Source organism: Dendrobates tinctorius, unplaced genomic scaffold (assembly GCF_039654945.1).
Source record: "Dendrobates tinctorius isolate UK_male_01 unplaced genomic scaffold, ASM3965494v1 ptg000046l, whole genome shotgun sequence".
Classification (NCBI taxonomy): domain Eukaryota; kingdom Metazoa; phylum Chordata; class Amphibia; order Anura; family Dendrobatidae; genus Dendrobates; species Dendrobates tinctorius.
The window spans coordinates 32,048,676-32,073,561 of NW_027361714.1; the positions used below are offsets into that span (position 1 = coordinate 32,048,676).

At 46.8% G+C, this 24,886-nt stretch overlaps 1 protein-coding gene across 2 annotated transcripts in view; it reads right to left on the reverse strand.

The window, feature by feature from the left end:
* Positions 1-24,886, reverse strand: part of ARHGAP18 (Rho GTPase activating protein 18) — a 214,712-nt gene that overhangs the window by 54,383 nt on the left and 135,443 nt on the right. For both annotated transcript variants that reach the window (XM_073575797.1, XM_073575796.1), the window contains exons 2-4: positions 23,779-23,975; positions 23,349-23,584; positions 21,575-21,650 (exon numbers count right to left, since the gene is read on the reverse strand). In XM_073575797.1, coding sequence (XP_073431898.1) covers positions 21,575-21,650; positions 23,349-23,584; positions 23,779-23,975 — 509 coding nt within the window. The remainder of the gene's footprint in view (positions 1-21,574; positions 21,651-23,348; positions 23,585-23,778; positions 23,976-24,886) is intronic.

A 24,886-nucleotide genomic window follows, 5' to 3' on the forward strand; every position in this document is an offset into this window, starting at 1 on the left:
CATAAAGACACAGCATAAAGGCCCTTAGGTTTCTGTCCCCCTTCTTCCTATGCAGGTTCATCTCCCATTCCTTCATGTCAGTGGCCCACCCCCACATGCATGCAGCATAGTTTCCTCATCCCACCCTAACTAAGGCACAGCATACAGACCATTAAACATTGTCTTAAAGAGCCATGTTAATGCCCTCCTGTCCGTGACCTCAATTCCTCAAGCAGAATCAGCCTGAAAAAAAATAGCCTATCAGCTAGGCTATTATTGGCACTTGTGCTCTTCAGGGCACATGAAGTGCACCATTAGGCTCCTCTGGGAGGCAATGCTAATTAAGTTGCCTGTATAAAGAGATCAAAAGATGCCATTCTAGGAAATACTTGCATCTCGTGTTTTATTAATTGAGCTCCATTGTTATTCTGATATTGGCACACATGGTCTCTAGATCTAGTAAATGCACTACAATCCTTACTAGTTCTGCAGATCATGATTGCCAGTATGACAATGACTAAGGATCATATTTACTAAAGCAAAAATAAAAATGAAAGGATTTGCACGAGGAGATCGTATATTGGCATTTCCAAGGAGCAGTTATATAGTAATGGAACGGCGAGAGTTTGAACATTATGGTAACTTGAAAGCAGCTATGAACCTACAGATGGTGGTAGCAGGTCGTCAGTAGAGCAGGATAACTGGAAAGATCAACAGCTTACCCAAACAATGCACATCACCAATTTTGTTATCCTTGCCACAAATGATCGAGCTTATGTTTTCACTCATGACATTAGGTGGCATTTTTCAAGCCAAGTCACAAATTTTAAAGGGAGAAGAATTACGGTATGTAGGAAAAATACTCCTCCTCCTCTTTTCTTTAATCCACTCCTACCTATGGCTTCTAAAACCATAAACTGGCATATGTGAAGACCCCTTAAATGTAATATCTGATTTAGAAAACCGTTTTTCAGATTCTAAAATAACTAATTTTGAGCAAATCATAAAGCTCTGTTCAGAGTAGAAAGTAGCAACAATCTATCACTGGGCCTAAGGAACCAAGACATTACATTTATTCAGAAGGACACAAATGCTTCGTATGGACACTTCATCAGTTCCCCCTATAGATTACAGTGGATCAATAGGGATCACAGGCTAAATTTTCTGTTCTTCTGGCTGAATGGAACTAACAAACATAGATGCACAATAAGAAAATCCAGTTGGAGGATGCCAGTTTCTTTCTACACTGCACAGCAAAGAAATTAACCAAAACAGAGGAAATGGCAAAAATGAGTACAGCAATGCTATATGTGATCATAGTACAGTCAATAATAGACAAAGAAAGCATATTGCTTTTGTGGCACCCCTGAGGGTTCAGTCGCCACAGAGGTACTGCACCTCACCCAGAGGTGTGGTATCTCACGACCAGGTAAGATGGGGACACCTGACCACACTCCACACCTGCATCCCACACACACTTTGAACAGCAGAACACCCTCTATGGCCCCTGCTTGGTTCATAAAGAGTGCTGGGAGGTGGGCGGAGCTTAGGAAAAGAGCGGGAGATTTGTAGTCAGTTGGTGAGTTCCCTCAGAGGGAGGGGAAGTGAAAGGACGTGTTTGGAGCAGCTCCTGTCAGGAGGAGCTGCTGGACGGATTGTCTTTGAAGGAAAGCTCCCTGAAGGAAAGAGTGGTTCTTCTAGAGGCACGGGTGGAGAGTGCTCCCCATGGGGCTCATCCCACGCTGATAGCCATCAGGTCGAGGAAGAATCCAGGTCGCAGAAGGGTCTCAGTCCCTAGACTAGTGGAGTGTACATCGTGACTTAACTAGCAAGCTGACAGTTGTGGCTACTTTATGGGCCACAGCAAATTACCACAGTTATCTTCGCCAGAAAGGCAGCCACATAGGATCAAAGAAACGCATGAGCCATGCTATCTGACAGGATCCGCGGCAGCTGGCCTGGTACACTGACTGTGAGAAGCTGAAAGGAAGGAAAGTGGAAAGCAGCATTGTGGAGACGGTCTGGGAAGGTACATACTGACAGGGAGTGTTGGAAGGGTGTACTCATTTGCCTGGGAGTTGACTGGACCCCTCACCAAAAGAACACAGCACTGAGGCAGGCATCTGTACTCCAGTACAGAACTGGGAGAAAAGTCATTGAAGTACATTCAACTGCGTCATCTGTTTCCTCCCTGCGTCATCAACCCGGCACTGCTTCTATTTTCACTCCACATTACATCACCGCCTCTAAAACTACTCTCAAAGGCCCTGGGACTACTGCTCTACCTGTGGAGAGCCATTTTCACCTCAGCTTCGTCATACCAACGGTCTCAGGGGAACGGCATTGCAGCGCTGGTCGCCTCTGACCAGAATACCACAGGTGGCGTCACGAATCACATATAAACTTTATTCTCATTTAATTAAACACCAAATTTACATGACCGCCCGGGGCCACGGACTGGGTCACTGCCACTGTGACAATTCCTATTGAAGTTAACGGGCCCGGTACCAAGTATCCCACGGCCCCTGGGGAGCGTCAATTTCAGGTTACAACATCTTCATTACGCAAAACTTATAGTATGATAATGCAGAATAGACCATCTGGGAAGATGCAGAACTCAGATATGGTCTGTCTTCCACGGTGACATTTTACAATGAGAGTAGTTTGTTGTTTCCTTCAGCACACTCTACAGAACCTCCCATTGATTTACACTCGGGGAATGTTTCCATTTCTACAAAACATTTTCATCTGCTGAGCAAACAGTCACAGTTCATATCACATGCGACTGAGAAAACAGAAATCAAATGTTGTGTTCCAAACACAGGAATACAATATACAACATTGTTCTGGTTTCCTGCCCAAATTAGAGAAAAGCAAAGTATAAAAGAACCGATATAACATAGTCCAGATGATGCTAAACTAAACGTCTCGTTCATTTTTTCACATCAACTGATAGGAATACAACGCCGATATTTCCAAATGCATTCCAACTATTTTTTTATTTTTGTCCTCAAATTCCTAAAGATAATTGAAACAATACGGGTTATAGCTGATGTTTCTATGATGGAGATAAACGCATTTCATATTGAATTGTGTTTCCCAATGTACAGGTAGGATTGAGCCATAAATATATCTATACTGTAGATGAATTGTTTATTTCTCCCCATCAGTCACGCAGTTGTACATGGGGGCTGTAGATGTTTTCAACCCATACCTCTTATCACAAAAGATGATTTTCAGTTTTTTCATGGTATCTTGGTTGTAAAAGTGAGAAAATCGGTGTTCCTTATCTCAGTGCCTCTACACCCCACTGCCCTTGTATCATCTATATCGTCATGACTGCTAAGCTGAGCAATTGTCTGCAGCGGTCACGAGCTGTAGTTGCGAGGTTACGGTTGCCATGCTAAAAAAGATTGGGGACAGCAGCAGAAAAGCAAGTTAGAGGGGCAATGACTGGAATAAGTAATGGTAATTTTCTTATTTTATTGCAAAGGCGTTCTGTGTGTAAAAGTAATGCACTAAAAGAAAAAAAAAAGAGAAATCGGTGTCTATAACTGTCAGGTTTGGGGTAGACCGAAAAAGGGCTAGCTCACACGAGCGTATAACACAGCCGAGTGCTATCTGATCCTTTATCAGATCGCACTCGGACCAGTGTTATACTATGGGGCTCAAATCTGATTATTTTCTCATGTTGATTCAGCATGAGAAAACTATCACAACATGCGGTGAGTGCACATGAGAATCGGACCACGCACAGGTATACAAGTCTATGGGTGTATTTAACACAAATGTCCAAAAAAAAATCAATGGAAAGGACAAAAATCTCATGAGCTAGATAAGACAGAAATGATGGGTTCTCAACAACCACAGAGTATAATCCTTAAAATGTCTCTTTATTGGAAAACATTAAAACTTCAAAAAACAATAAAACACAAAAGGCTGCTGAGTAGTGTTGAGCATTCCGATACCGCAAGTATCGGGTATCGGCCGATATTAGCTGTATCGGAATTCCGATACTTAGTTCCGATACTTTTTTCATATCGAATACCGGAATCGGAAGTTCCCATAATGCTAGGAGCCCGCTCGTTTTGATTCAGCCAATGGGGATCCTCAGAAGTGTGGGCACATCCTGGTAGGCATGTAGGCATGTTAACTACTGGCATGGCTGTGATTGGCTGCAGAAATGATGTCATGATGCACTATAAAAACCGCAGCAGCCGCCATTTCTGGTCACTCTGCTGTGAATTCAGTTAGGGACAGGCTGCTGTTGAAGACTGTGAGGGACAGTTAGAAATAGCGATCATCAAACATATCTGTTGCTCTACCCAGGCTACATAATCCACCACTGTAGCATTTTTGTCGCCCAGCAGCGCTATTTTAATAGCTGTCTGCAAAGGCTGTGTGAGTGCAGACCCACGCTGTGTAGTGTGTCCTGCAGGCACGTCTGCTTGTAGGCCGCCCAGCGTGTGCCTCTGCCTCATACACATTTTTATTTTATTGCTGCTTTTTTTTTCTCCTCTAAAGTGTGCTTCCATACGTATCCATATACGTTGGTTGCAAACACTAAAGGAGTGGACAGCGGAGCCTTTCAGCAGCCTTTCAGTGCTATAGCCCATTTCTCTGCACTGTTTTTGGCTGTCTGATAGGTCTCTCTGTGTGTGAGTGCAGCTCACGTTGCAGTGTGTTCTACAGCCACCGCTAGCTGTAGTCCGCTCAGCGTGCGTCACTGCCTCATACATAGTCCTTTTTTTGCAGCTAATTTATCCAGATTTTTGTTCCTATATTAGTGTGCTTCCATCCGCATCCATTGTCATTGGTTGGTTGCAAACACTATATAGGATTAGATAGAGGAGCCTTTTTGCTGGCTTGTGCCCTTCAGGGCCAGCCAGACTAGTATCACCCTATGTTTTGAAGCGTCATCAATTGCATTGTAGGTTAGCTTCCTGCATTGTAATCGCTCCAAAAAGTTTGTGATACTATAGCTTTCAAACTTTGGTCACATCCTTTTCTTCCCCCCCACCCAATAAAAAAGGAAATAAAGTTCACCAAACACTCCACTTTACAGTTGTGTAGGCCACATTAGATCATATTAAAGTGTAGTACACACACTCTTAGCCAAACTAGTGTTTCTTATACTGGTTAGCAGGTGTTCAGGAATAAGAACACTAAGCCACCCCTTTTTTACTTTTCTGCCTATCTTTATCAGTCTACCAAGATGAAGAAGGCAGGGAGTAAGGCACGTGGTCGTAGCCGTGGAGTTTCAGCAGGGAGAGGATGGGGGGATTCAGCAGGGAGAGGACATGGGGATTCGGTGTCTGCTGCTGCCACCAGTGACCTGACATCCCCTACTTTTACAAGGCAACAGTCCTTCATGCGCAGCTTTGTAGGACCTCGCCGTACCCCACTGCTGCGTGACGAACAAATTGAAGCCGTTGTCGGATGGATGGCATCTAACGCATCCACTTCAATGACTTCCACTTCATCCTCCCAGGGCCAGAGCACTGAAGAGCAGCCATCTGTCTCTTCACCACCTGCCAAATTGCCCAGGCAGTCTGAGAGCCCTGGACAGGAGCCATCTCAATCTTTACTTCTGTTCTCAGAATCTGTTGGCTTCGAAAGAGGTGGCCAGCCAAGCAGCATTCTAGAGCGTGAAGAAGAGGGAGTATGCAGTGATGCGCAACTGCTTTGTCCCTCTGAATCTGAGGAGGCGGGTGGGCCAGTGCCTATTGTCAGCACACCTCAGTGCTCATCTGATGATGATGAGACACAGTTGCCAATTTCTGGTGCGTACGGTGCTGGGAGACAACCCAGGACCAGCCGGTGCTTGAAGAGGGGAGTGGAGATGATGAGGTCCTTGACCCATCATGGCATCAGCCACAGGAAGGTGGTGGGAGCAGCTCTGAGGAAGAGATTCCCTGAACGGCCAAAAGAGGAGGGAGAGGGCGGGGGCAGACTTGGTTGCCTGTAGCCTCCACTTTGGCACCCGTGAGGAGCAATCCTCTTCCAAAACAGAAAACGGGCGCTCCCAGGACTTGCAGTGCGTGGTCTTTTTTTTGACACAGTTGCAGATGACATTTGCTTTGTCAAATGCAAGCTGTGTCATCAGAAAGTTAAACGAGGGAAAAATGTGAGCAACCTCAATACCACAAATATGTGGAAACATGTGCGTACCAAGCACGAGGTGGAGTTACACAGACACACTAAAGATGTAGGCCGACCTTCAGCAGCACCTACCACTAGAGTTGAGCGACTTTTGGTTTTTTAGGGTCGAGTTTCGTTTCGTGAAACCCGACTTTTCCAAAAGTCGGGTCGAGCAAGATCGGACGACTATAGGGAAAAGTCGGGGTCGTCCCGAAACACGAAACCCAATGCAAGTCAATGGGGAATAAAAGTCGGCAGTGAGAGGAGGACAGGAAACACACCTACAGTGCCCATTTGAATGCCAAAAGCATCAATTCTTCTTACTTAAGCTTGGCAACCTTAATTAACTTCATAACACAAGTTACGCACTGAAAAATGGGGGTTATTGGGTTAAAGTTGTGGGGGGGGAGGGCTGGCTCCAGGTTTTCATGTGCCCTGGGCGAAAGAGCGCCCCTTTAACACATACCACAACTCATCATGCTCCGATACGGCAGAGAAATAGCGGTATAGTACTATGAAAAATACTTCACTTTTTACATCTCATGACAAGGCCCATCTATTTCTCCATACAGAATCATTGGTCCCATATAATGTTTGAAACAGTATATGATGAGCTCCACATAATGCTACAGTATATGTTGGTCCCCATGGATGAAGCTCCACTGTCTTATGGGCCCAAATAATGCTCCAAACATAATGGGCCCCATTTCTAATGCTCTAGTGTATAATGGGCCCTGTAAATGCTGCTCCAGTGTCTGATGTCCACCTTTGGAATGTTCCAGTGTATGGTGGGCCCCATCTATCATTCTCCAGAGTATAGTGCTCCCCAAAAATTGCTGTCCCAACATTGAAAACAATCAAATAAGTCTCCTCGCTAGGGAATCCCTGTACTAGTCTGGACTCCTCGTCGTTCCCATCTTCCATCTCACTGCACAGTATTTCAACCTTGCAAGTGCTGTGATCCTGAGCAAGCAGGGGGGGCCCACTCGTTGGCGACGGCACTGGCACAGGGCCCCTGATAGTACGGTGGTGTGTCTGATGGCGGGTGGGCCGAACCTGCACTTTCATCTGCAGCTTCCTCTTTGTCACCGTGTAAGATGGAACTGTATATGGGAAGGGTAACCTGAGTTTCATCAGGGTCAGATTCAGGCCGTGTAGCGTGCGAGGGGAATGTAGTGGTCTGGGTCAATGTACCAGCAGATTCATCGAGCAGTGGCTGGGCATCAGTGAACTTGTGTCGCCCCCAGGAGTACGGTCGCCACAGTGGCATTACCTTCCTCCTAGGGAGTGTGATGTCATGCTTGGGAGCAACGAAGGATCTCTCTAGCAGGTTAACTGATTGGGCGGCGTTATTCCCACGAGTAATGACCCTACAAACAGCGTTCATCAAGGCAAAGTGTTTGTTTTACGTGGGCAGTATGGTTGCAAAGCTGAACCTTAAAGGAATGTCCAGAAGGGCACCACCAGGAGTGGAGCCTACGGTTTAATTCGACTCCACCTGGGAAACCTCAACCATGCCAGCTACAGAAAAGATGCACACATTGCAAGCTTAATTCCGTTAACGAACGAGACTCCGTCATGCCCCGTGGTCCGAGTCCGGCTTACTAGAGGGACACGTGAGGCTCTGGCACATGAGATTGGCCAATAACTGGTGTGTCATGCCCTTACATGTCCGTGGCTGCATGTGCGCTACACTGAAAAGGCCAGCGTTTGTCGCTTACAGGTGCAGATAACCCGCTGAACAACGTTAGTGATGGGGATCACTGATTACAATTATTACCCGCGAACGATGATTTCCCAGTAAGTGCAGGTCAACCGCAGTTCCGGAATTAGGCCTAACCGTCATTCCTAAAAAAATGAAAAACTTACGTGTGTAAACCACAGGTGCTGTAGCTTGCTTAACAGCTCGCCAGCCGTTCTCAGGCCCAGTATGGATTACACGTGATTGCACAAAGGCGAGAAACGGTACCGTATCCCCGGATAACATGTATGGATAGCATAGTGTACACATTCAAAATATATGTCTATACATCAGGAGGCAGGCTCAAACGGTGTCAGGCACAGTATGGATTTGACGGCCCAGACTACACAGCAGAGGAGCAGGGAGAGGTAAAGATTGCAAATGCTGGGGCCCTGCCCAAGCAAGGGGGGCCCACTCGTGGGCATCGGTACTGGCACTGGGCCCCTCATAGTACGGCGGTGTGTCTGACGGCGGGTGCGCACCACCACCGTCAGAGACACTTGATTGCACTATGAGGGACCCTGTGCCAGTGCCCGCGCCCAAGAGTCGGCACACCCACCTGTCCAGGGCAACGGCACTCGCACGGTGTCGTGTGCTAGGTGGTGACCCCGGCCATGGGGGGGGAGGCAGCACAGTTAGGGAGTTTTACAAAGTGGCATATGTTGATGTTGGACATTCAGCTGATGCAAAAGGCGAAATAGGTCAAGTCCCAGGAAGAGGTGGACCAAAGCAAGACATTTTTCTGTCACCCTATGTGTCATCAGGGGAAGGTGGGACAAAATCCTTGGAAACCCATGCATGGTTCATTTTAACGAAGGTTAGATCATCCACATTTTGGGTTGACAGACGGGTCCTTTTTTCTGTCAGGATTGATCCAACTGCACTGAAGACTCTTTCCGATAGCACACTTGCAGCTGGTCAAGCGAGCTCCTGTAAGGCATATTGTGCCAAGTCAGGCCAGGTGTCCAGTTTAGCGGCCCAATAGTCAAAGGGAATGACCTGTGTGGGAGAACATCGATATGGGAGGAAAAGTAGTTTGTAACCATAGTTGACAACTGCTGTCTCCTGTCACTTTCCATCGATGCAGTATTAACAGTTGTGTGAGCGGTACTTGAAAAATCAGTCCACAACATTGTCATGAAACCCCTGTCTCCAACGCCACTTCTGCTGTGTGCACCACGAACACCTCTGCCAAGCTGCCCCCGGCCCGTACGGCTCTTGTGAGAACCATCACCACTGCTGTGTGCTGGGAATGCCTCAAGCAACCGATTTACCAGAGTTGCTTGTTTATTAGCCAATATTAGGTCAAGGTTCTCCTGTGGCATGATGTTTTGTAATTTGCCTTTATAGCGTGGATCCAGGATGCTGGCCAACCAGTAGTCGTCATCGTTCATCATTTTGGCAATGCGGGGGTCCCTTTTTAGGATCTGCAAGGCATAATCTGACATGTGGGCCAATGTTCCCGGTGTCAATGATGCACTGCAAGTGCTGGTTGGAGGAGCACTTTCTGGCAAATCGACATCCCTCCAGTCACGCACAAACCCTGTACCAGACCTTGCCACGCCAACATTTTCACTTGCCCCACGAGATGCATCCTCCTCCCCTAAGTAATCATCCCCATCATCATCATCCTCCTCCTCTTCTTCCTCCACCTCGTCCAGGAGAGGTCCCTGAGCAGACAATGGCTGAATGTCATCAAGGATTCCCTCCTCCTCGTCAACAATTGCTGCAGACGCCTGCTCCTTAAGGTGCGTCAAAGTTTGCATGAGCAGACGCATAAGTGGGATGCTCATGCTTAGGATGGCGTCGTCTGCGCTTACCAGCCGTGTGCATTCCTCAAAACACTGAAGGACTTTACAGAGGTCTTTCAGCTTCGACCACTGCACACCTGTCAACTCCATGTCTGCTCTCAAAGTGCCTGGCCGTGCATCCTCCCACAAATGCATTATGGCTTGCCTCTGCTCGCACAGCCGCTCAACCATGTGCAGGGTGGAGTTCCACCTTGTTGCAATGTCGATAATGAGGCGGTGGTTGGGAAGGTGGAGCAATCGCTGCAGCTTCTGCATACGAATGGAGTGTACAGGCCACCGGCGGATGTGCGCGCACAGTCTTCGCACCTTCTGGAGCAGGGCTGTTAACTCCGGATAATTATTGAGGAAGCACTGCACCACCAGGTTCAAGGTGTGAGCCAAGCAAGGTATGTGGCTGAGTTTTGAAAGGGCTATGGATGCCACAAAATTACGGTTGTTATCACTAACTACCTTGCCTGCCTCAAGATGTACACTGCCCAGCCATGACTCAGTTTGTCGCTTCAATTACTCGGCCAGCACCTCGGCGGTGTGTCTGTCGCCCAAACACATCATCTGCAACACAGCCTGCTGATGCTTTCCACTAGCTGCTCGATAGGGGGACACCTCATGTGCAACAGTGGCAGCTGCAGATGGAGTGCTCGTACGACTGCGCTCTGTGGACGAGCTTTCGCTTCTGGAGGAGGAGGAGGGTCGAACGCCTACAGCCAACTGTTTCCTATACCGTGGGCTAGGCAGCACTGTCCCACCACCGCTGTCCCCTGTGGACCCTGCATCCACCACATTAACCCAGTGCACAGTGATGGACACGTAATGGCCCCTGGCCATGCCGACTGGACCATGCATCAGTTGTGAGGTGCACCATTACACACTGACTGCTTGAGTGCATGGACAATGCGGTCTTTTACATGATGGTGGAGGGCTGGGATGGCTTTGCGAGAGAAGAAGTGGCGACTGGGTAGGTCATAGCGTGGTACTGCATAGGCCATGAGTTCACGGAAAGCTGCGCTTTCCACCAACCGATAGGGCATCATCTCTAACGAGATTAGTTTGGCAATGTGGGCGTTCAAACCCAGTGTACGCGGATGAGAGACTGAGTACTTTCTTGACCTACTCAGTGTCTGGGAGGGTGAGCTGGACTTGAGAGCTGCATATGGTGGAAGTAGCGGTGGACAGGGCGGACTGAGAGAGGGTTGATGATGGTGATGGAGTTGGTGTTCTTTCTGATGGCCTAGAATCAGTCTTTCGTTGATATAACAGTGGGATTCCCTGACTGCTGTGGCCTTGCAACGACACCTCAACATTTGCTGCTGTGCTAACCGGTGGGCTTACAGTGGGGGAAACAATGTAGCATTGCTGACTACCTTCTTTGTGATCAGTTGCACATGTGGTACTTGAGGTTTGGTGTTGTGTCCACGCTTGCAAGTGCATGGTGGTTAAATGTCTAAGCATGCAACTGGTATTCAAATTTTTCAGATTTTTCCCTCGGCTAAAGGTCTTTGCGCACTTCTTACAGATAACCTTGGCCTGATCATGAGGATTTTGTTCAAATAAGTGCCACACTGCACTCTTCCTACTTTGGAAGACATTTTGCGGCCTAGCACGCTGTGATATTTTGACCCTCTGGACAAGCTGTCCAGCAACTCTTGATTTTTGGAACCCGTCTTTGGAGTGTTCCGTGCCTGCCAGATAAAAGCTGTTGCGATGTCGATGTCTGCTGTGAATGCTCCTCATCTGAGCTATTGGAAGCAGCACCCTCTTCCCCCAATGGATGCCAATCTTGGTCAACAACTGGGTCATCCATCACCTCCTCTTCAATGTCATGTGCACCTTCCTCTGTGTCACCGTGTATGGTGGTATAGTGTGCGGGAAAGGGCACCTGAGTCTCATCAGGGTCAGAATCTGGCTCTGTACACTGCGAGGACAATGTAGTGCTCTGAGTGAATGTACCAGCAGAATTATCTATCAGTGGCTGTGCATCAGTGCACTCCATGTCAGATTCATCTTGGCCTGGGTAATTCACCATTTCACTTGATAATCCAGGCATGGTATGTGAAAACAGCTCCATGGAGTAATCAGTAGTATGGCCTGCGTCATCCTTCAATCTTGGTTGGGGTGAAGGACACAAGGAAAGGTGTGGTTCATGAACATGAGCCTCCAATGATGACTCAGTGCTTTTATTTTTTACAACTTCAGAAGAGGAGTCGATAGAGCTGGAGGCTGAGTCAGCAATGTAAGCCAAAACTTTTTCCTGCAGCTCTGGCTTTAAAAGCGGTTTGCCAACTCCTAGAAAACTAAGCCTTCGAGGCCTTGTGGAGCCAGACAATGACGCAGGCTCAACACCTCCTGCATTTGGTCCTATTTTGCTTTTGCCACTACCATCAGATCCACCACCAACACCATCATTACCAGCTGCCAACCCCCGCCCAATTCCACGGCCTCTTCCACCAGCCTTCCTCATTTTTGGTAGAAATGTAGACAAAATCCAACAAAGTATATATAGTAATGTAAAACAAGGTACAAGGTGTCTATAGGACAGGGGAGATTTTGAATTTCTGCTCACACTTTTGGACACTGGACACTTATGGATTGTGTGAGGCCCACTGAATATCAGAGCGCTATGTCACAGGCTCGATGGCACAGGTGTGAAAAAAGTGACTACAGGATCACGGAGACTTTGAATTTCTGCACACATTAGTGGACACTGGACACTTTTGGATTGTGTGAGGCCCACTGAATATCAGAGCGCTATGTCACAGGCTGGATGGCACAGGTGTGAAAAAAGTGACTACAGGATCACGGAGATTTTGAATTTCTGCACACACTTGTGGACACTGGACACTTATGGATTGTGTGAGGCCCACTGAATATCAGAGCGCTATGTCACAGGCTCGATGGCACAGGTGTGAAAAAAGTGACTACAGGATGCTTCACTGTGGCTGTGATATCAGCCATTACACGGTACTGTGTGAGGAGTGTGCACCGCTCTATGGTGTGAAAAAATGCACGCTCAGTACCTCAGCAGGACAAAAAAAAAAAAAAAAAAAAATTGGGATTGCTTTTAAAAAAGCAGTTTGCAGAGCAGTGGGTAAACAGCAATGCAGCCGTCAGGAAGCCTTAGAAGGCAGCCTAACAACCAACACCGCTGATCCACCAAAATATAGCCTCCCCTTGCACTGCACACACAGTGACTGGTGTGTTGTACAGGCAAAATCGCTAGCAGCAAAAGCAGTTTTTTTTTTCTTCTTCCCTGCCTAACGCTCTCCCTACAGAATCAGCAGCAACCTCTCCCTATGCTAAGATCGGCAGAAGTAAGATGGCGGTTGGCGTGCACGCCTTTTATACCCCCTGTGACGCCCACCAAAGCAAGCCAATCACTTGCATGCCCTTCTGAAAGATGGTGGTGACCCCTGCCTATGTCATCACGTTGCCCACAGTGTCCGTGGATCCTGATTGGCTGAAAAAGAGCGCAAAACAAACTTTTGAAACGCGACTTTGGCGTTTCATGAAACCCGACTTTGCCAAAAGTCGGCGACTTATGAAATTTTTCGACCCGTTTCGCTCAACTCTACCTACCACCTCTTCAGCTCGTGTTGGGGCCTCTTCCTCCAGCTCACACACAGCTGGTTCGGCTTCCTCACTGGAACGCCATGGAAGAACCACTGCCACTGTTGTCCAGAGACCCAGTGAAATTCCACCCACTGAACCACGTTCGCAGTCATCAGCACACTCCCAGGCCACTCACCAGCAATCGGTAGCACAGGCATGGGAGAAAGAGCGGCCATACTCGGCAAACCATCCCCGAGCACTGGCTCTGAATGCTGGCATTGCCAAACTACTGGACTTTGAGATGCTGTCATTCAGGCTGGTGGAGACTGACACCTTCCGGAACTTGATGTCATTGGCAGTTCCACAATACAATGTGCCCAGCCGCTTTGATTTCAGCAGGCAAGCCGTCCCTGCCCTGCAAAAGCATGTGGAGGGAAAAATTAAAAATGCGCTACTAAACGCCATCAGTAGCAAGGTCCACCTGACCACCGATGCATGGACCAGTAGCCATGGACAGGAACAATACCTTTCCCTCACTGCCCATTGGGTCAATGTTGTGGAGCCGGGTACAGATCTGGAGAGTGGCTCTGTACGTATTCTGCCAACTTCAAGGATTGCAGGAATGCAGTCTGTACATATTGAGTCCTCCTCCTACTCTAGTTCCTCAGAATCAGCACTGCATGAGCCTGTTAGGCCAGATATGAGCACAGGTGTGGCCAAACGTCAACAGGCCATCCTTAAATTAATTTCTTTGGGGAATCGGAGCCACACAGCACAGGAGCTCTGGAATGCCATCAAGCAGGAGAGCGATGTGTGGTTTGTGCCAGCGAATCTCCAGCCAGGTTTGGTAGTGAGTGACAATGGCCGAAATATAGTGGCAGCTCTGGGCCTAGGCAACCTCACTCACATACCATGTCTGGCACACATGCTCAATTTGGTCGTGCAGAGCTTTCTGAGGGACTATCCGGATCTTGATGCACTGCTGCACAAGGTTCGCCTAGAGTGTGCTCACTTGCGGCGTTCCAGCATGGCAAGATCGCGCATTGCATCTCTGCAACGCCGATTCCGCCTGCCAGAACATCGCATCATATGTGACCTCCCCACCAGGTCGAATTCAACGTTACATATGTTGGAGCAGTTGTGTGAGCAGCAGGCAGCAGTAATGGAGTACCAGCTGCATCAGGCGCAAACAAGTCACACTGTGCGCCGGACATACTTCACCACGACTGAGTGGGCCACTATGAGGGACATCTGCCAAGTTTTGCGTGCCTTCGATGACTCCACGCAGATGGCCAGTGCAGATGATGCACTAGTCAGCATGACTGTCCCCCTTATCTGTCTGCTTCAAAAAACCTTACAAGCACTAAGTGAGGAGGTTTTTGAAGAGGTCGAGGATGAGGAGTCAGAAATGCCATCTGCTTCTGGCAAGTCTGCGCAACGTGCCTCCACACAAAGGCCCAGGCAGGGGACACAGTGAGGAGGATGACGAGGAGTCAATGGAGGAGGAACACATCTCTCCAGAGGAGGGAGGTACACAAGGCTCTAGTAGTCAGTGTGTACAGCGAGGGTGGGGTGATGCTGAGCAGGCTGAGATGCTGCCTCAAATTGGGGACAGCGTTTCCGGTCCAGTTGGCAGTCTGCAGCACATGGTTGATTTCATGCTGCAGTGCTTGTTAAATGACCGCCGCATCGCCAACATTCTCCACATGGCTGATTATTGGGTGTACACCCTCCTAGATCCTCGCTACCGGGACAACTTACAAAGCCTCATACCACAGTTGAACCGGGAGCGAAAAATGCGGGAGTACCAAGAAACACTTGTGCAGGCCATCATGTTCTCCATTCTCCCCGCAAGTGTTGCTGGTAGTGCTTTTCAAAGCAGCCATGTGGGTAGAGGCAGTGGAGGAAGCTCTGCACAAAGAGGTAGCAGAGGCAGTGCCGCAGGACAAGGCAAGGCCAGTATGGCCCAAATGTGGAAAAGTTTTGTGGGACCGCCGCAAACGGCTACACCATCACAGACGGCTCCAGTTAGCAGGAGGCAATGTTTCCGTCATATGGTGACAGACTACTTGTCTTGCCCTGTTAGTGTACTCCCAGACGGCTCTTCCCCGTTCAAGTATTGGGTCTCTAAGCTGGATACATGGCCAGAGCTTAGCCAGTATGGATTGGAGGTGCTGGCTTGCCCTGCTGCCAGTGTATTATCGGAACGTGTCTTTTGTGCTGCAGGTGGTGTGGTAACAGACCGTCGCACGCGACTATCCACCGATAATGTTGACCGGCTTACTTTTCTGAAAATGAACAAGGCCTGGATCTCACCTGAATTTGCCAGTCCTCTTCCAGAATAAATAATTGGCTGGCAACAGGATCCAGGTCTCCTGTTGTGTTCATGTTTCTATGCCCTGAACTTTATTTCCTGGGCTACAGCAATGCCCGTTGTTGCTCAGAAGTGCTGTCCACACAGACAAAACACTCGCTCATGTGTAAGTGGGGTTCGGTAACGTCAGCTGATCCCCTGCTGTGTGTACGGCAAACTCTACTGCTGCCTACAACTTCTGACTACCTCTGATTTAATATGTTCTCTGATTTACCCTCTGTCTCCACTCTGTTTTGAGTATTTCCTCCGGCCTACAACACCGCCTGTTTCTGCTCTCAAGTGCCGTCTGCACAATCCACACTTGTTCCTGTGTTACCTGGGTCCTGTAACATCTGCTCATCTCCAGAGGAGAGTCCGGCAATGTCTCCTGCTTTGTCTACATTCCCACTACTTGTAGTGGAAAAGTGGACAGAGCAGGAGACATTGCCTGACTCACCTCTAGGGAGAAGCTGCTGTTACAGAACCCCAGTAACACAGGAACAAGTGTGGGCTGTGCAGACGGCATTTCAGAGCAGCAACTGGCGTGGTTGGAAGCCAGAGGAAATACTCGAAACAGAGTGAAGACAGAGGCCTAATTGGAGTACGTTGACAGTTAGTAGTAGTCTAGAAACAATCGAAAACTGCCACCAAGTAGGCCTCGGCCTACTACCTTATTTTCCCTGGGCTCCAACACCGCCAGTTGGTGCTCAGAAGTGCTGTCCGCACAGACAAAACACTCGCTCATGTGTAAGTGGGGTTCGGTAACGTCAGCTGATCCTCTGCTGTGTGTATGGCAAAGTGTCCTGCTCCCTCCACAGTCAAACAACCTCAGATTTACACCTGGCTCCAAGTAGGCCTCGGCCTACTACCTGATATTCCCTGGGCTCCGACACCGCCAGTTGGTGCTCAGAAGTGCTGTCCACACAGAAAAAAACAATCGTTCATGTGAAAGTGGGGGTCGGTAACGTCAGCTGATCCCCTGCTGTGTGGAGGGCAAAGTGCTGCTGCCTCCAAATTGTAACTACTTCAGATTTAAACATTCTCTGATTTGGCCTCTGTCTCCACTCTGTCTCTAGTATTTCCCCTGACCTCGAACACCGCCAGTTCCTGCTCACAGTTGCCGTCCGCGCATTCCACACATGTTCCTGTGTTACTGGGGTTCTGTAATGTCAGCAGATCCCACAATGTGTGTCCGACACTGTCTCCTGTGCTGTCCACCTTCCCACTGCAAGAGGTGGGAATGTGGACAGAGCAGGAGACAGTGGCAGACACACATCAGGGGATCTGCTGACATTACAGAACCCCAGTAACACAGGAACACGTGTGGATTGGGCAGACGGCTGCTGTACGCATAAACTGGCGGTGTTGGTGGTCACATGAAATCCTGGAAACAGAGTGGAGACAGATGCCTAATTGGAGCACGTTGACAGTCTGTTGTAGCCTACAAACAATCTAAAACTGCCACCAAGTAGGCCTCGGCCTGCACCCCGATTGTCCCTGGGCTCCAACAACGCTAGTTGGTGCTCGGAAGTGCTGTCCACACAGAAAAACACACTTGTTCATGTGAAAGTGGGGGTCAGTAACATCAGCTGATCCCCTGCTGTGTGGAGGGCAAAGTGTCCTGCTCCCTCCAAAATCAAAATACCTCCGATTTACACCTGGCTCCTAGTAGGCCTCGGCCTTCACCATGATTGTCCCTGGGTTCCAACAACGCCAGTTGGTGCTCAGAAGTGCTGTCCGCACAGACAAAACACTCGCTCATGTGTAAGTGGGGTTCGGTAACGTCAGCTGATCCCCTGCTGTGGGGAGGGCAAACTGCTGCTGCCTCCAAATTCAAACAGCGTCTTATCTTAAACTGCCTCCAAGTAGGCCTCAGCCTACAAAATGACACGTTGACAGTCTGTTGTAGCCTACAAACAATCTAAAACTGCCACCAAGTAGGCCTCGGCCTGCACCATGATTGTCCCTGGGTTCCAACAATGCCAGTTGGTGCTCGGCAGTGTCTTTGGCACGGGTACTCCCTGTTGCCCAGCCTGGTTCCAGCACGCCAGCTGTTTCCGGGTAGTGTCAAGGTCACTATGCCACCAATCCGTTGTCCTGTCGTCTTGCGGCCGGGTTAGCCGACTCTACGGTGCCTGCAATTTAGGTGACTCCTATGTGGGCTGCGGGAAGTGGCACTGAAGGCTGGATCTGTAGTGCCAATGGGACATGGACCCCCTGTAGGACTGTGGGTTTCGGTAACTGCGGTTGGCTTGCGGCATGGCTACTTTGCTTTGGATGGGTACCTTCTGCTACCCACCCGTGTTCCAGCACTGTCAGCTGGTTCTCGCCAGAGCCTTTGGCCTAGGTGCCTCCATCTCGGTATCTGAGGTCCAGCACCGTCAGCTGGTCCTTGGTAGTGCTTTTTAGCACAGGTACCTTCTGCTTAGTAACCGTGGTCCAGCAACGTCAGCTGTTCCTCGGTAGTGCCATTGGCTCTTGTAGCTTTTGCTACCCATCTGGGTTCCAGCACTGTCAGCTGGTTCTCGGTAGTGTCTTTGGCACGGGTACTCCCTGTTGCCCAGCCTGGTTCCAGCACGCCAGCTGTTTCCGGGTAGTGTCGAGGTCACTATGCCACCAATCCGTTGTCCTGTCGTCTTGCGGCCTGGTTAGCCGACTCTACGGTGCCTGCAGTTTAGGTGACTCCTATGTGGGCTGCGGGAACTGGCACTGAAGGCTGGATCCGTAGTGCCAATGGGACATGGACCCCCTCTAGGACTGTGGGTTTCGGTAACTGCGGCCGGCTTGCGGCATGGCTACTTTGCTTTGGATGGGTACCTTCTGCTACCCACCCGGGTTCCAGCACTGTCAGCTGGTTCTCGCCAGAGCCTTTGGCCTAGGTGCCTCCATCTCGGTATCCGAGGTCCAGCACCGTCAGCTGGTCCTTGGTAGTGGTTTCTAGCACAGGTACCTCCTGCATAGTAACCGGGGTCCAGCACCGTCAGCTGTTCCTCAGTAGTGCCATTGGCTATTGTTCCTTCTGCTGCCACTACGGGTTCCAGTACTGTCAGCCGGTTCTCGCCAGTTTCTCAGCCTTCTTGTACCTTCTGCTACATTTCCAAGATCAAGCTTTTTGAAATTGTCTTTGGTAATCCTTATTGATCTCCATGACGACGACCCTGATGACGACGACCCAGAAGACCACACCAAAGCAGACCAGAAATATTACCCTAAATAATAAGACCAAGAGGACAAAGAACATGAAGACAACCACCAAGATACAGAACAAAAGACAGAAGAACAAGAAGCAGAAAAAGCAAAAGCAGAAGAACAGAAAGCAGAAGAACATTAAGCATAAGACTAAAAATCAGCATAGAAGAAATCAAAATTATAAGCAGAAGAAGACTAAGCAGTAAATGGGGGTGCCCCTGGAAAATGCCTGCTGCTGCAGGCCAAACTGAACGCGGACAAATCCTGTTGTAAATCTTTTGTGACAGGCAGAACGTAAGGTGTAATCTTATAACTTTTATAGATAAGTACTACAGGAATGCCTGTCACCATAAGAAAATGAAGAAAAAGAAGAATAGGAAGAAGATGAAGAAATAGCATATGAAAATTAATAGTAGCTGAATAAGAAGAATATGAAGAATGGAAAAAAAAAATTAATGGGAAGAAGGTGAAGAAGAAGAAGATGAATAAGGAGAAGAAAAAGTTGATGAAAAAAATGCTACTGCTGCGGATCATGAAGGATAAAGTGTGGGAGAAGTACAAAAGAAGGTGAAGAGCATGGAAGTTGTGAAACATACATATCTGACAAAATATAAAAAAGTTAACAGTCAATATCTTTTTAACTCCGAACGTCTTGAAAAAAAAAATTGGAATTAATGCTATGCCATGTGATTTGAATAAACCACTATGCCTTTAATGTCTCCTCCACCTCCCACAATACATTCTACATGATTCTTATTTATTTGTTTTCAATTATGTAGAATTAGCCAACAAGGAAATAAAGGGCTTTTTTAAATTCTGATACCGGAAGTCCCATTGACTTGAATGGGACTTCCGGTATCGGAATCGGCGATACCCGATATTTTTTTCGTATCGGGCGATACCATCCGATACGATATTTTGGGGTATCGAACGGTATCGCTCAACACTACTGCTGAGCACAGATGCAGGAACAGACACTCATCAGATAAAGTGCACAACAAAGGATAGCCTCTATACATGTGCTAAGAGGCCTGAATTTAAATTTAGCGGGGGGGTGGGGATTCCCCTAACTGCTCAAATGTAAGTGGCCAATGTGCGGGTAAGAGTACTTCAAAAGGGTAAATAACTATTGAAGTTGTCCCTACTTATCCAGGTGGAGCATGGATGCAGAGAGAATCACTCATTGAGTAAAAGGTACAAGGTGCGATGATATGATTATAGAGTAGGCCTACATCGAAGGACAGTCTAAATGATGAGCAGTAGGGTAAATTACCCAAACCACCATAGTCATGTAGCCAAGATGTAGGGGAAGTACTCACAGATGTAAAGAAAGTAGTGTGGCATGTCACTGCATCCGATATGTCTCTTCCAGTCCGACACGAGCAGCGCACCCCGGCATAACCGTGGCTCAAAGTGGCCTAGCTGTGCCTAACAGAAAGCTATTACAAATGGTATTTATATCGAACCCACGCCACTGCATCTTCAGCTCCTGAAGAAGCGTGTCTGGTGACACGCATTGGGACAATTTCTGTCCGGCCCTGTTCCTTTCTCCACCGCTCTGATATCAAGGATTTTCGAGTATACAGGTCTCCCTTTCCACCAACAGGCTTGTCTCATATTCCACAGGCTGCATTAATCACCTGTAGTCCTTGCTTAGGTGCATGTTATCCTTGGAATTTCTTTACTCTGTGTCATATGTTTACATTACTTAACTGCCTGTTATTTGTTTAAGGGTCTACTTGGCTATTGATATGCAACCATACTCTCACCAGAGGTGCTGTGTATTAGCATTGCCTCATTAAGTATTTTGTTAAGTCATCATGTATTGAAAGGGTTTTGTGAGGCTATATCTGAGGTTTAGTTGGTATCCTTAGAGAAAGGAGGGGCAGGTCCTTGCCTTGTCATAGGCTTAAGGGTACTTCACACATAGCAAGATCGTTAGCGAGATTGCTGAAACGTCACAGGTTTTGTAATGCGCCAGTGATCTCGCTACGTGTGACACATAGCGGCGACCGTCCCCCCGCTGCGATAATTGTGCTCGAATGTCCTAGGCCATTTTTTGATCGTTGCTGTCCTGCTGGCCAGCATGCATCGCTGTGTTTGACGCCATAACAACGACGAGTGACCTTCTTGAAGCATGGCTATTGAGGTCTGAGTCGTCAGAATAGTTGCTGTGTGACAAGGTCCCAACGACCTCCAAGGTCGTTATACGGATCGCCGTATCTTTGCTGCATCGTTGACTAGATCTGCCTGTTTGGCAGCTTACTAGCGACCATGTAGCTACGTACCAGCGATCCTTACCAGGTCGTATCGGTATCGCTAGGGCATCACTATGTGTAACGGGACCCTTACTGTGTTTTGTAGTTTTTAAATATTTGTCGTGGTTGGGTGTTCAAATAAAATTAAATATATTTTTTGCAATTAATCCATTGTGATCCCTGTGTGTATGCATGTCTCCAATCTTCTTTACTACTTGATACATCAGAAATGCATGGCTTCATCTTAAAGATATTTGTACAATACTCAGACGTGTGGGGTTCGGTCGTGTAAGCAAAGTTTATTCATCATTCCAATTGTCATCATACGTGTTTTGGGGCCTTTAATATTGGATATGTCATATTTTTAAAAGTAGCTCCCTGATGCAAGGATTTTCTTTTTCTTAACTGGATCCTGGTCTCCTACAATTCAAAGAACCTTACAAAATTCCTATCTTCCCATTGTTGGTGTACTGTTGCGGCGGTGATCCAAAAAACTATGAAAATCATTTTATCGGGAATCAGAAATATAGGGACGTAAAAATAATCCATTACATACCCTCAGATTTTTCATGGAGCACTTCACTTGCTTCTTGGCTGTTTTCTGCAGATTGAAATCCATTCAAGTCTTCAGCCTAAAATGCACAGCAGAAAGTTATAAATAGATGGAAAAAGAACTACTTTTTTATTGTCAGCAACAGCCATCACAGATTCTTTATAATTATAGATTATTTATGCATTACAATATTAGACAGTATTGAAATGCTCTGGGTTAAAGTTTATGACTTTTCCTAAATAAACCTCAACAACATCTTGTTTCCCGAAGTCATTCTCATGCAAACTGGGAACAAGTCCTCACAAAACAAACACTGAAAATAGTGTTGTGACATTTCTATTCCACAGAAGTCAATACCATGACGGTCCTGTGACATTTAGAAATTAAAAAGTAATTGAAACCAAAGAATTTGCATTAAACTCGCAGCTTCAGTTATATAACACTTTTATACCCCAAGTCATTGTTTGCTCTGTAGCCCTTCTCTAGTGTTAACCTGGTATACCAAAAATTGTATTGTTTCCCTTTAACAACTTCCAGCAACTGTACTTCCAGATTAAATGCGATTTACCGCAATCGGATGATCAATTAAGTCTGATTGGCACAGGAACAGGAGCTGTGCGCCCGTGCCCTGCGCCGCAGGAGCTGCATTTATGCACAGCTAGCTGAGCTTCTGCTGTGCTTTGTTGGGGTCAAGCCTAGAAATGTAACCCCTTAGGTGCTGCTTTGAGTCGGGACAACAGCAAATGAGATTTTTGACAAAGAAAAATAGCTCCTTTGGTCAGCGTATCAGCACCCCTGGCATAATGATTGTGGGGTGCTGATGATTGCTGTGGCAACAATTAGGCCCAACAACAGCCTCCATGTCTGACATAAACGGCAGCCTATCCCGATCCTGCAGGAGACAGAGCCCGACATGCAGCCAGTCATACATAGGTTGTACAGTGCATAATCAATGCAATCAATACTGTGGGAGGCTAGTAAGTTTTTTTTTTTTTTACAAAAAAGTAAATAAAAAAAATAAATCTTATTTATTGAGCATAGTGAATGACTTGGGGGAAAAAAATGTCAATGAATAAATTATCCAAAACTCTTTTCTTATTGCCTTACAAAATATTAAATATAATCTGTTAAAAATAAATCGTTTATATGCCAACATAGTACCAATAAAAGCTATAGCTTGTAATGTAAAAGACAAGCCCTTATACAGAACTGTATTCAGAAAAATAAAAACGTTATGGCAATCACAAAAATTACAACCAAAACAAAGATTTTTTTTTTAACAAAAAGGTGATTTTCTTGTGCAAGAGTAGTAAAAAGAAGAAACAGTAATTGTATCAACATACAGAATAAAGTTAACAAGTCAGTTATACTGCATACTGCACAGTGAACTCTACAAAAGTCATCACAATGACATCAGTGGTGGTCAGACACGCATCACCTCCACCGATCTAGTGAAAACTGCCCCGGCAGCGGCCGGAACTAAGCGATGTATGTGGTTGAACACAGCAGATCTATATCAATCAGGCTTAGGTCCTGCCACTGCAGGAGTGATTTCAGCTGATGGGTGGGGGTGTTAGGAGTCAGACCTCCACCGATCTCCTATTGGTGAGGCCTGGAAAGCTCCCCCAATTAGGCAGCATTTTTACACCACTTCAATGATATCATCCTTCACCTTTACACCATTATAATACGACATATACTGTCAAATGTTGTAAGCACTCTATTGCTGGGAATCATTTACAGTTATGGATATTCAAGCTCGCTCATTTGTACATACTTTGTCCATTGAGCTTGTTGGTTGCTTGAACACATCCCTGACATCAGGAATCTGATGGTGTTTGTTTTTCATCCTCAAGGTCTGACTGAAAGTATCGATTCGTTTCTGGACAGCTGCTGACTGAGTCTTTGTTAGAGTAGATAGGATCACCATGCTGTCCTGGGAGTCGGCTGCACTCTCTCCAAATAAATTGGACAATCCGGCTTCTTTGAGCCATTCCTCCTCCAGCTCGCCCTCTAGAAATGTCAAATGCAAAATAGTCAATAGCTTAAACCAAACAGTAGATAAGCTCATTTTGTTTCGCTTAAATGTATCTTACAAATACAAGATTTTCGTAAAAGATCCTAAAGAAGAGAGGAAGTAAAAGCATGACGACAGTTTATCGAACGACGAGCATGCTGCCATCTTGTTAGCCTTAATAGGTTCTTACCATCAGGCTCTTTAACCACAACACGCTGTTCCTCTTGAGTATTGTCAGAACTCTTTTTAATGTTTTCTATTTCAGTCCAGTATTCATCAAGTGACTGTTCATCTAACGAGTCTTGTGATCCCGAACGGTTAAAAGTCACTTTATCCAGAGCACCGTGCATGTTTCCGTGGTTCATCGTATAATGCCCAGTTTTGCGACTGAAAAACAAGGTTGGCATGTATTTAATTATTGATAGCCAAACCAGGTTAATACTTTAAGGCCACATTCACAAGTGGAGTGTTCAGTCAGTATTTTACCTCAACATTTGTAAGCCAAAACCAGGAGTGGAACAATCAGAGGAAAGTATAACAGAAACGCATCACCACTTCTGGATTTTTCACCCACTCCTGATTTTGGGTTACAGATACTGATGTGAAAAAAAACTGACCAAATACTCAACGTGTGCACATGGCCTAAATGGTAACAATAATGCTCAGGATGTTAAATCAGTGGACGGACTCCATGATAAAAGTCATAATACAACAGACCCCCAATTCTGGTTAGTAGCCCATTCCATTCTAGGTGTTTTTGCAGCTCTATTTATGCTTTTTCAATGCAAATGTTCAGCTGCGTTTTACAGTAACAGCAAAGTATGAGATTTCAGAAATCTCATGCACACACAGTTTTTTTTGTCATCAGGATTTTGTGGTTTGCATTTTATTTTTTTGTTGCCCAATGGTGCATGTCGCTTCTTTCAGCTTTTTTTACTCATTGAAATTAAAGGGGCTGTGAAAAAACGCTGAAAAAAATACACCAAAAACACAGGAATCACGTATTGCTTAGGTTTTTGGGGGCCAAAAACCTGATTCTATAGAATAGAACTTCTTTTTTCAACAGTAAACTTTATCAGCATGCACAAGAGACAAATCTAGCATGCCAAAACCGCAGAAAAAAAACCGTACAAAAATCACAGCAAAAAACGCAAGAAAAACTAGCTTTTTCTGCAGCTTCTTTCCTGACAAGAGATCAGAATTTGCTGCAGAAAAAAAACTGCAGAAAAAAAAACTGCAGAAACAATGCCTAGTGTGAACTTACCCTTAAGCTGGGTTCACATAGTGTTTAGGTGGTG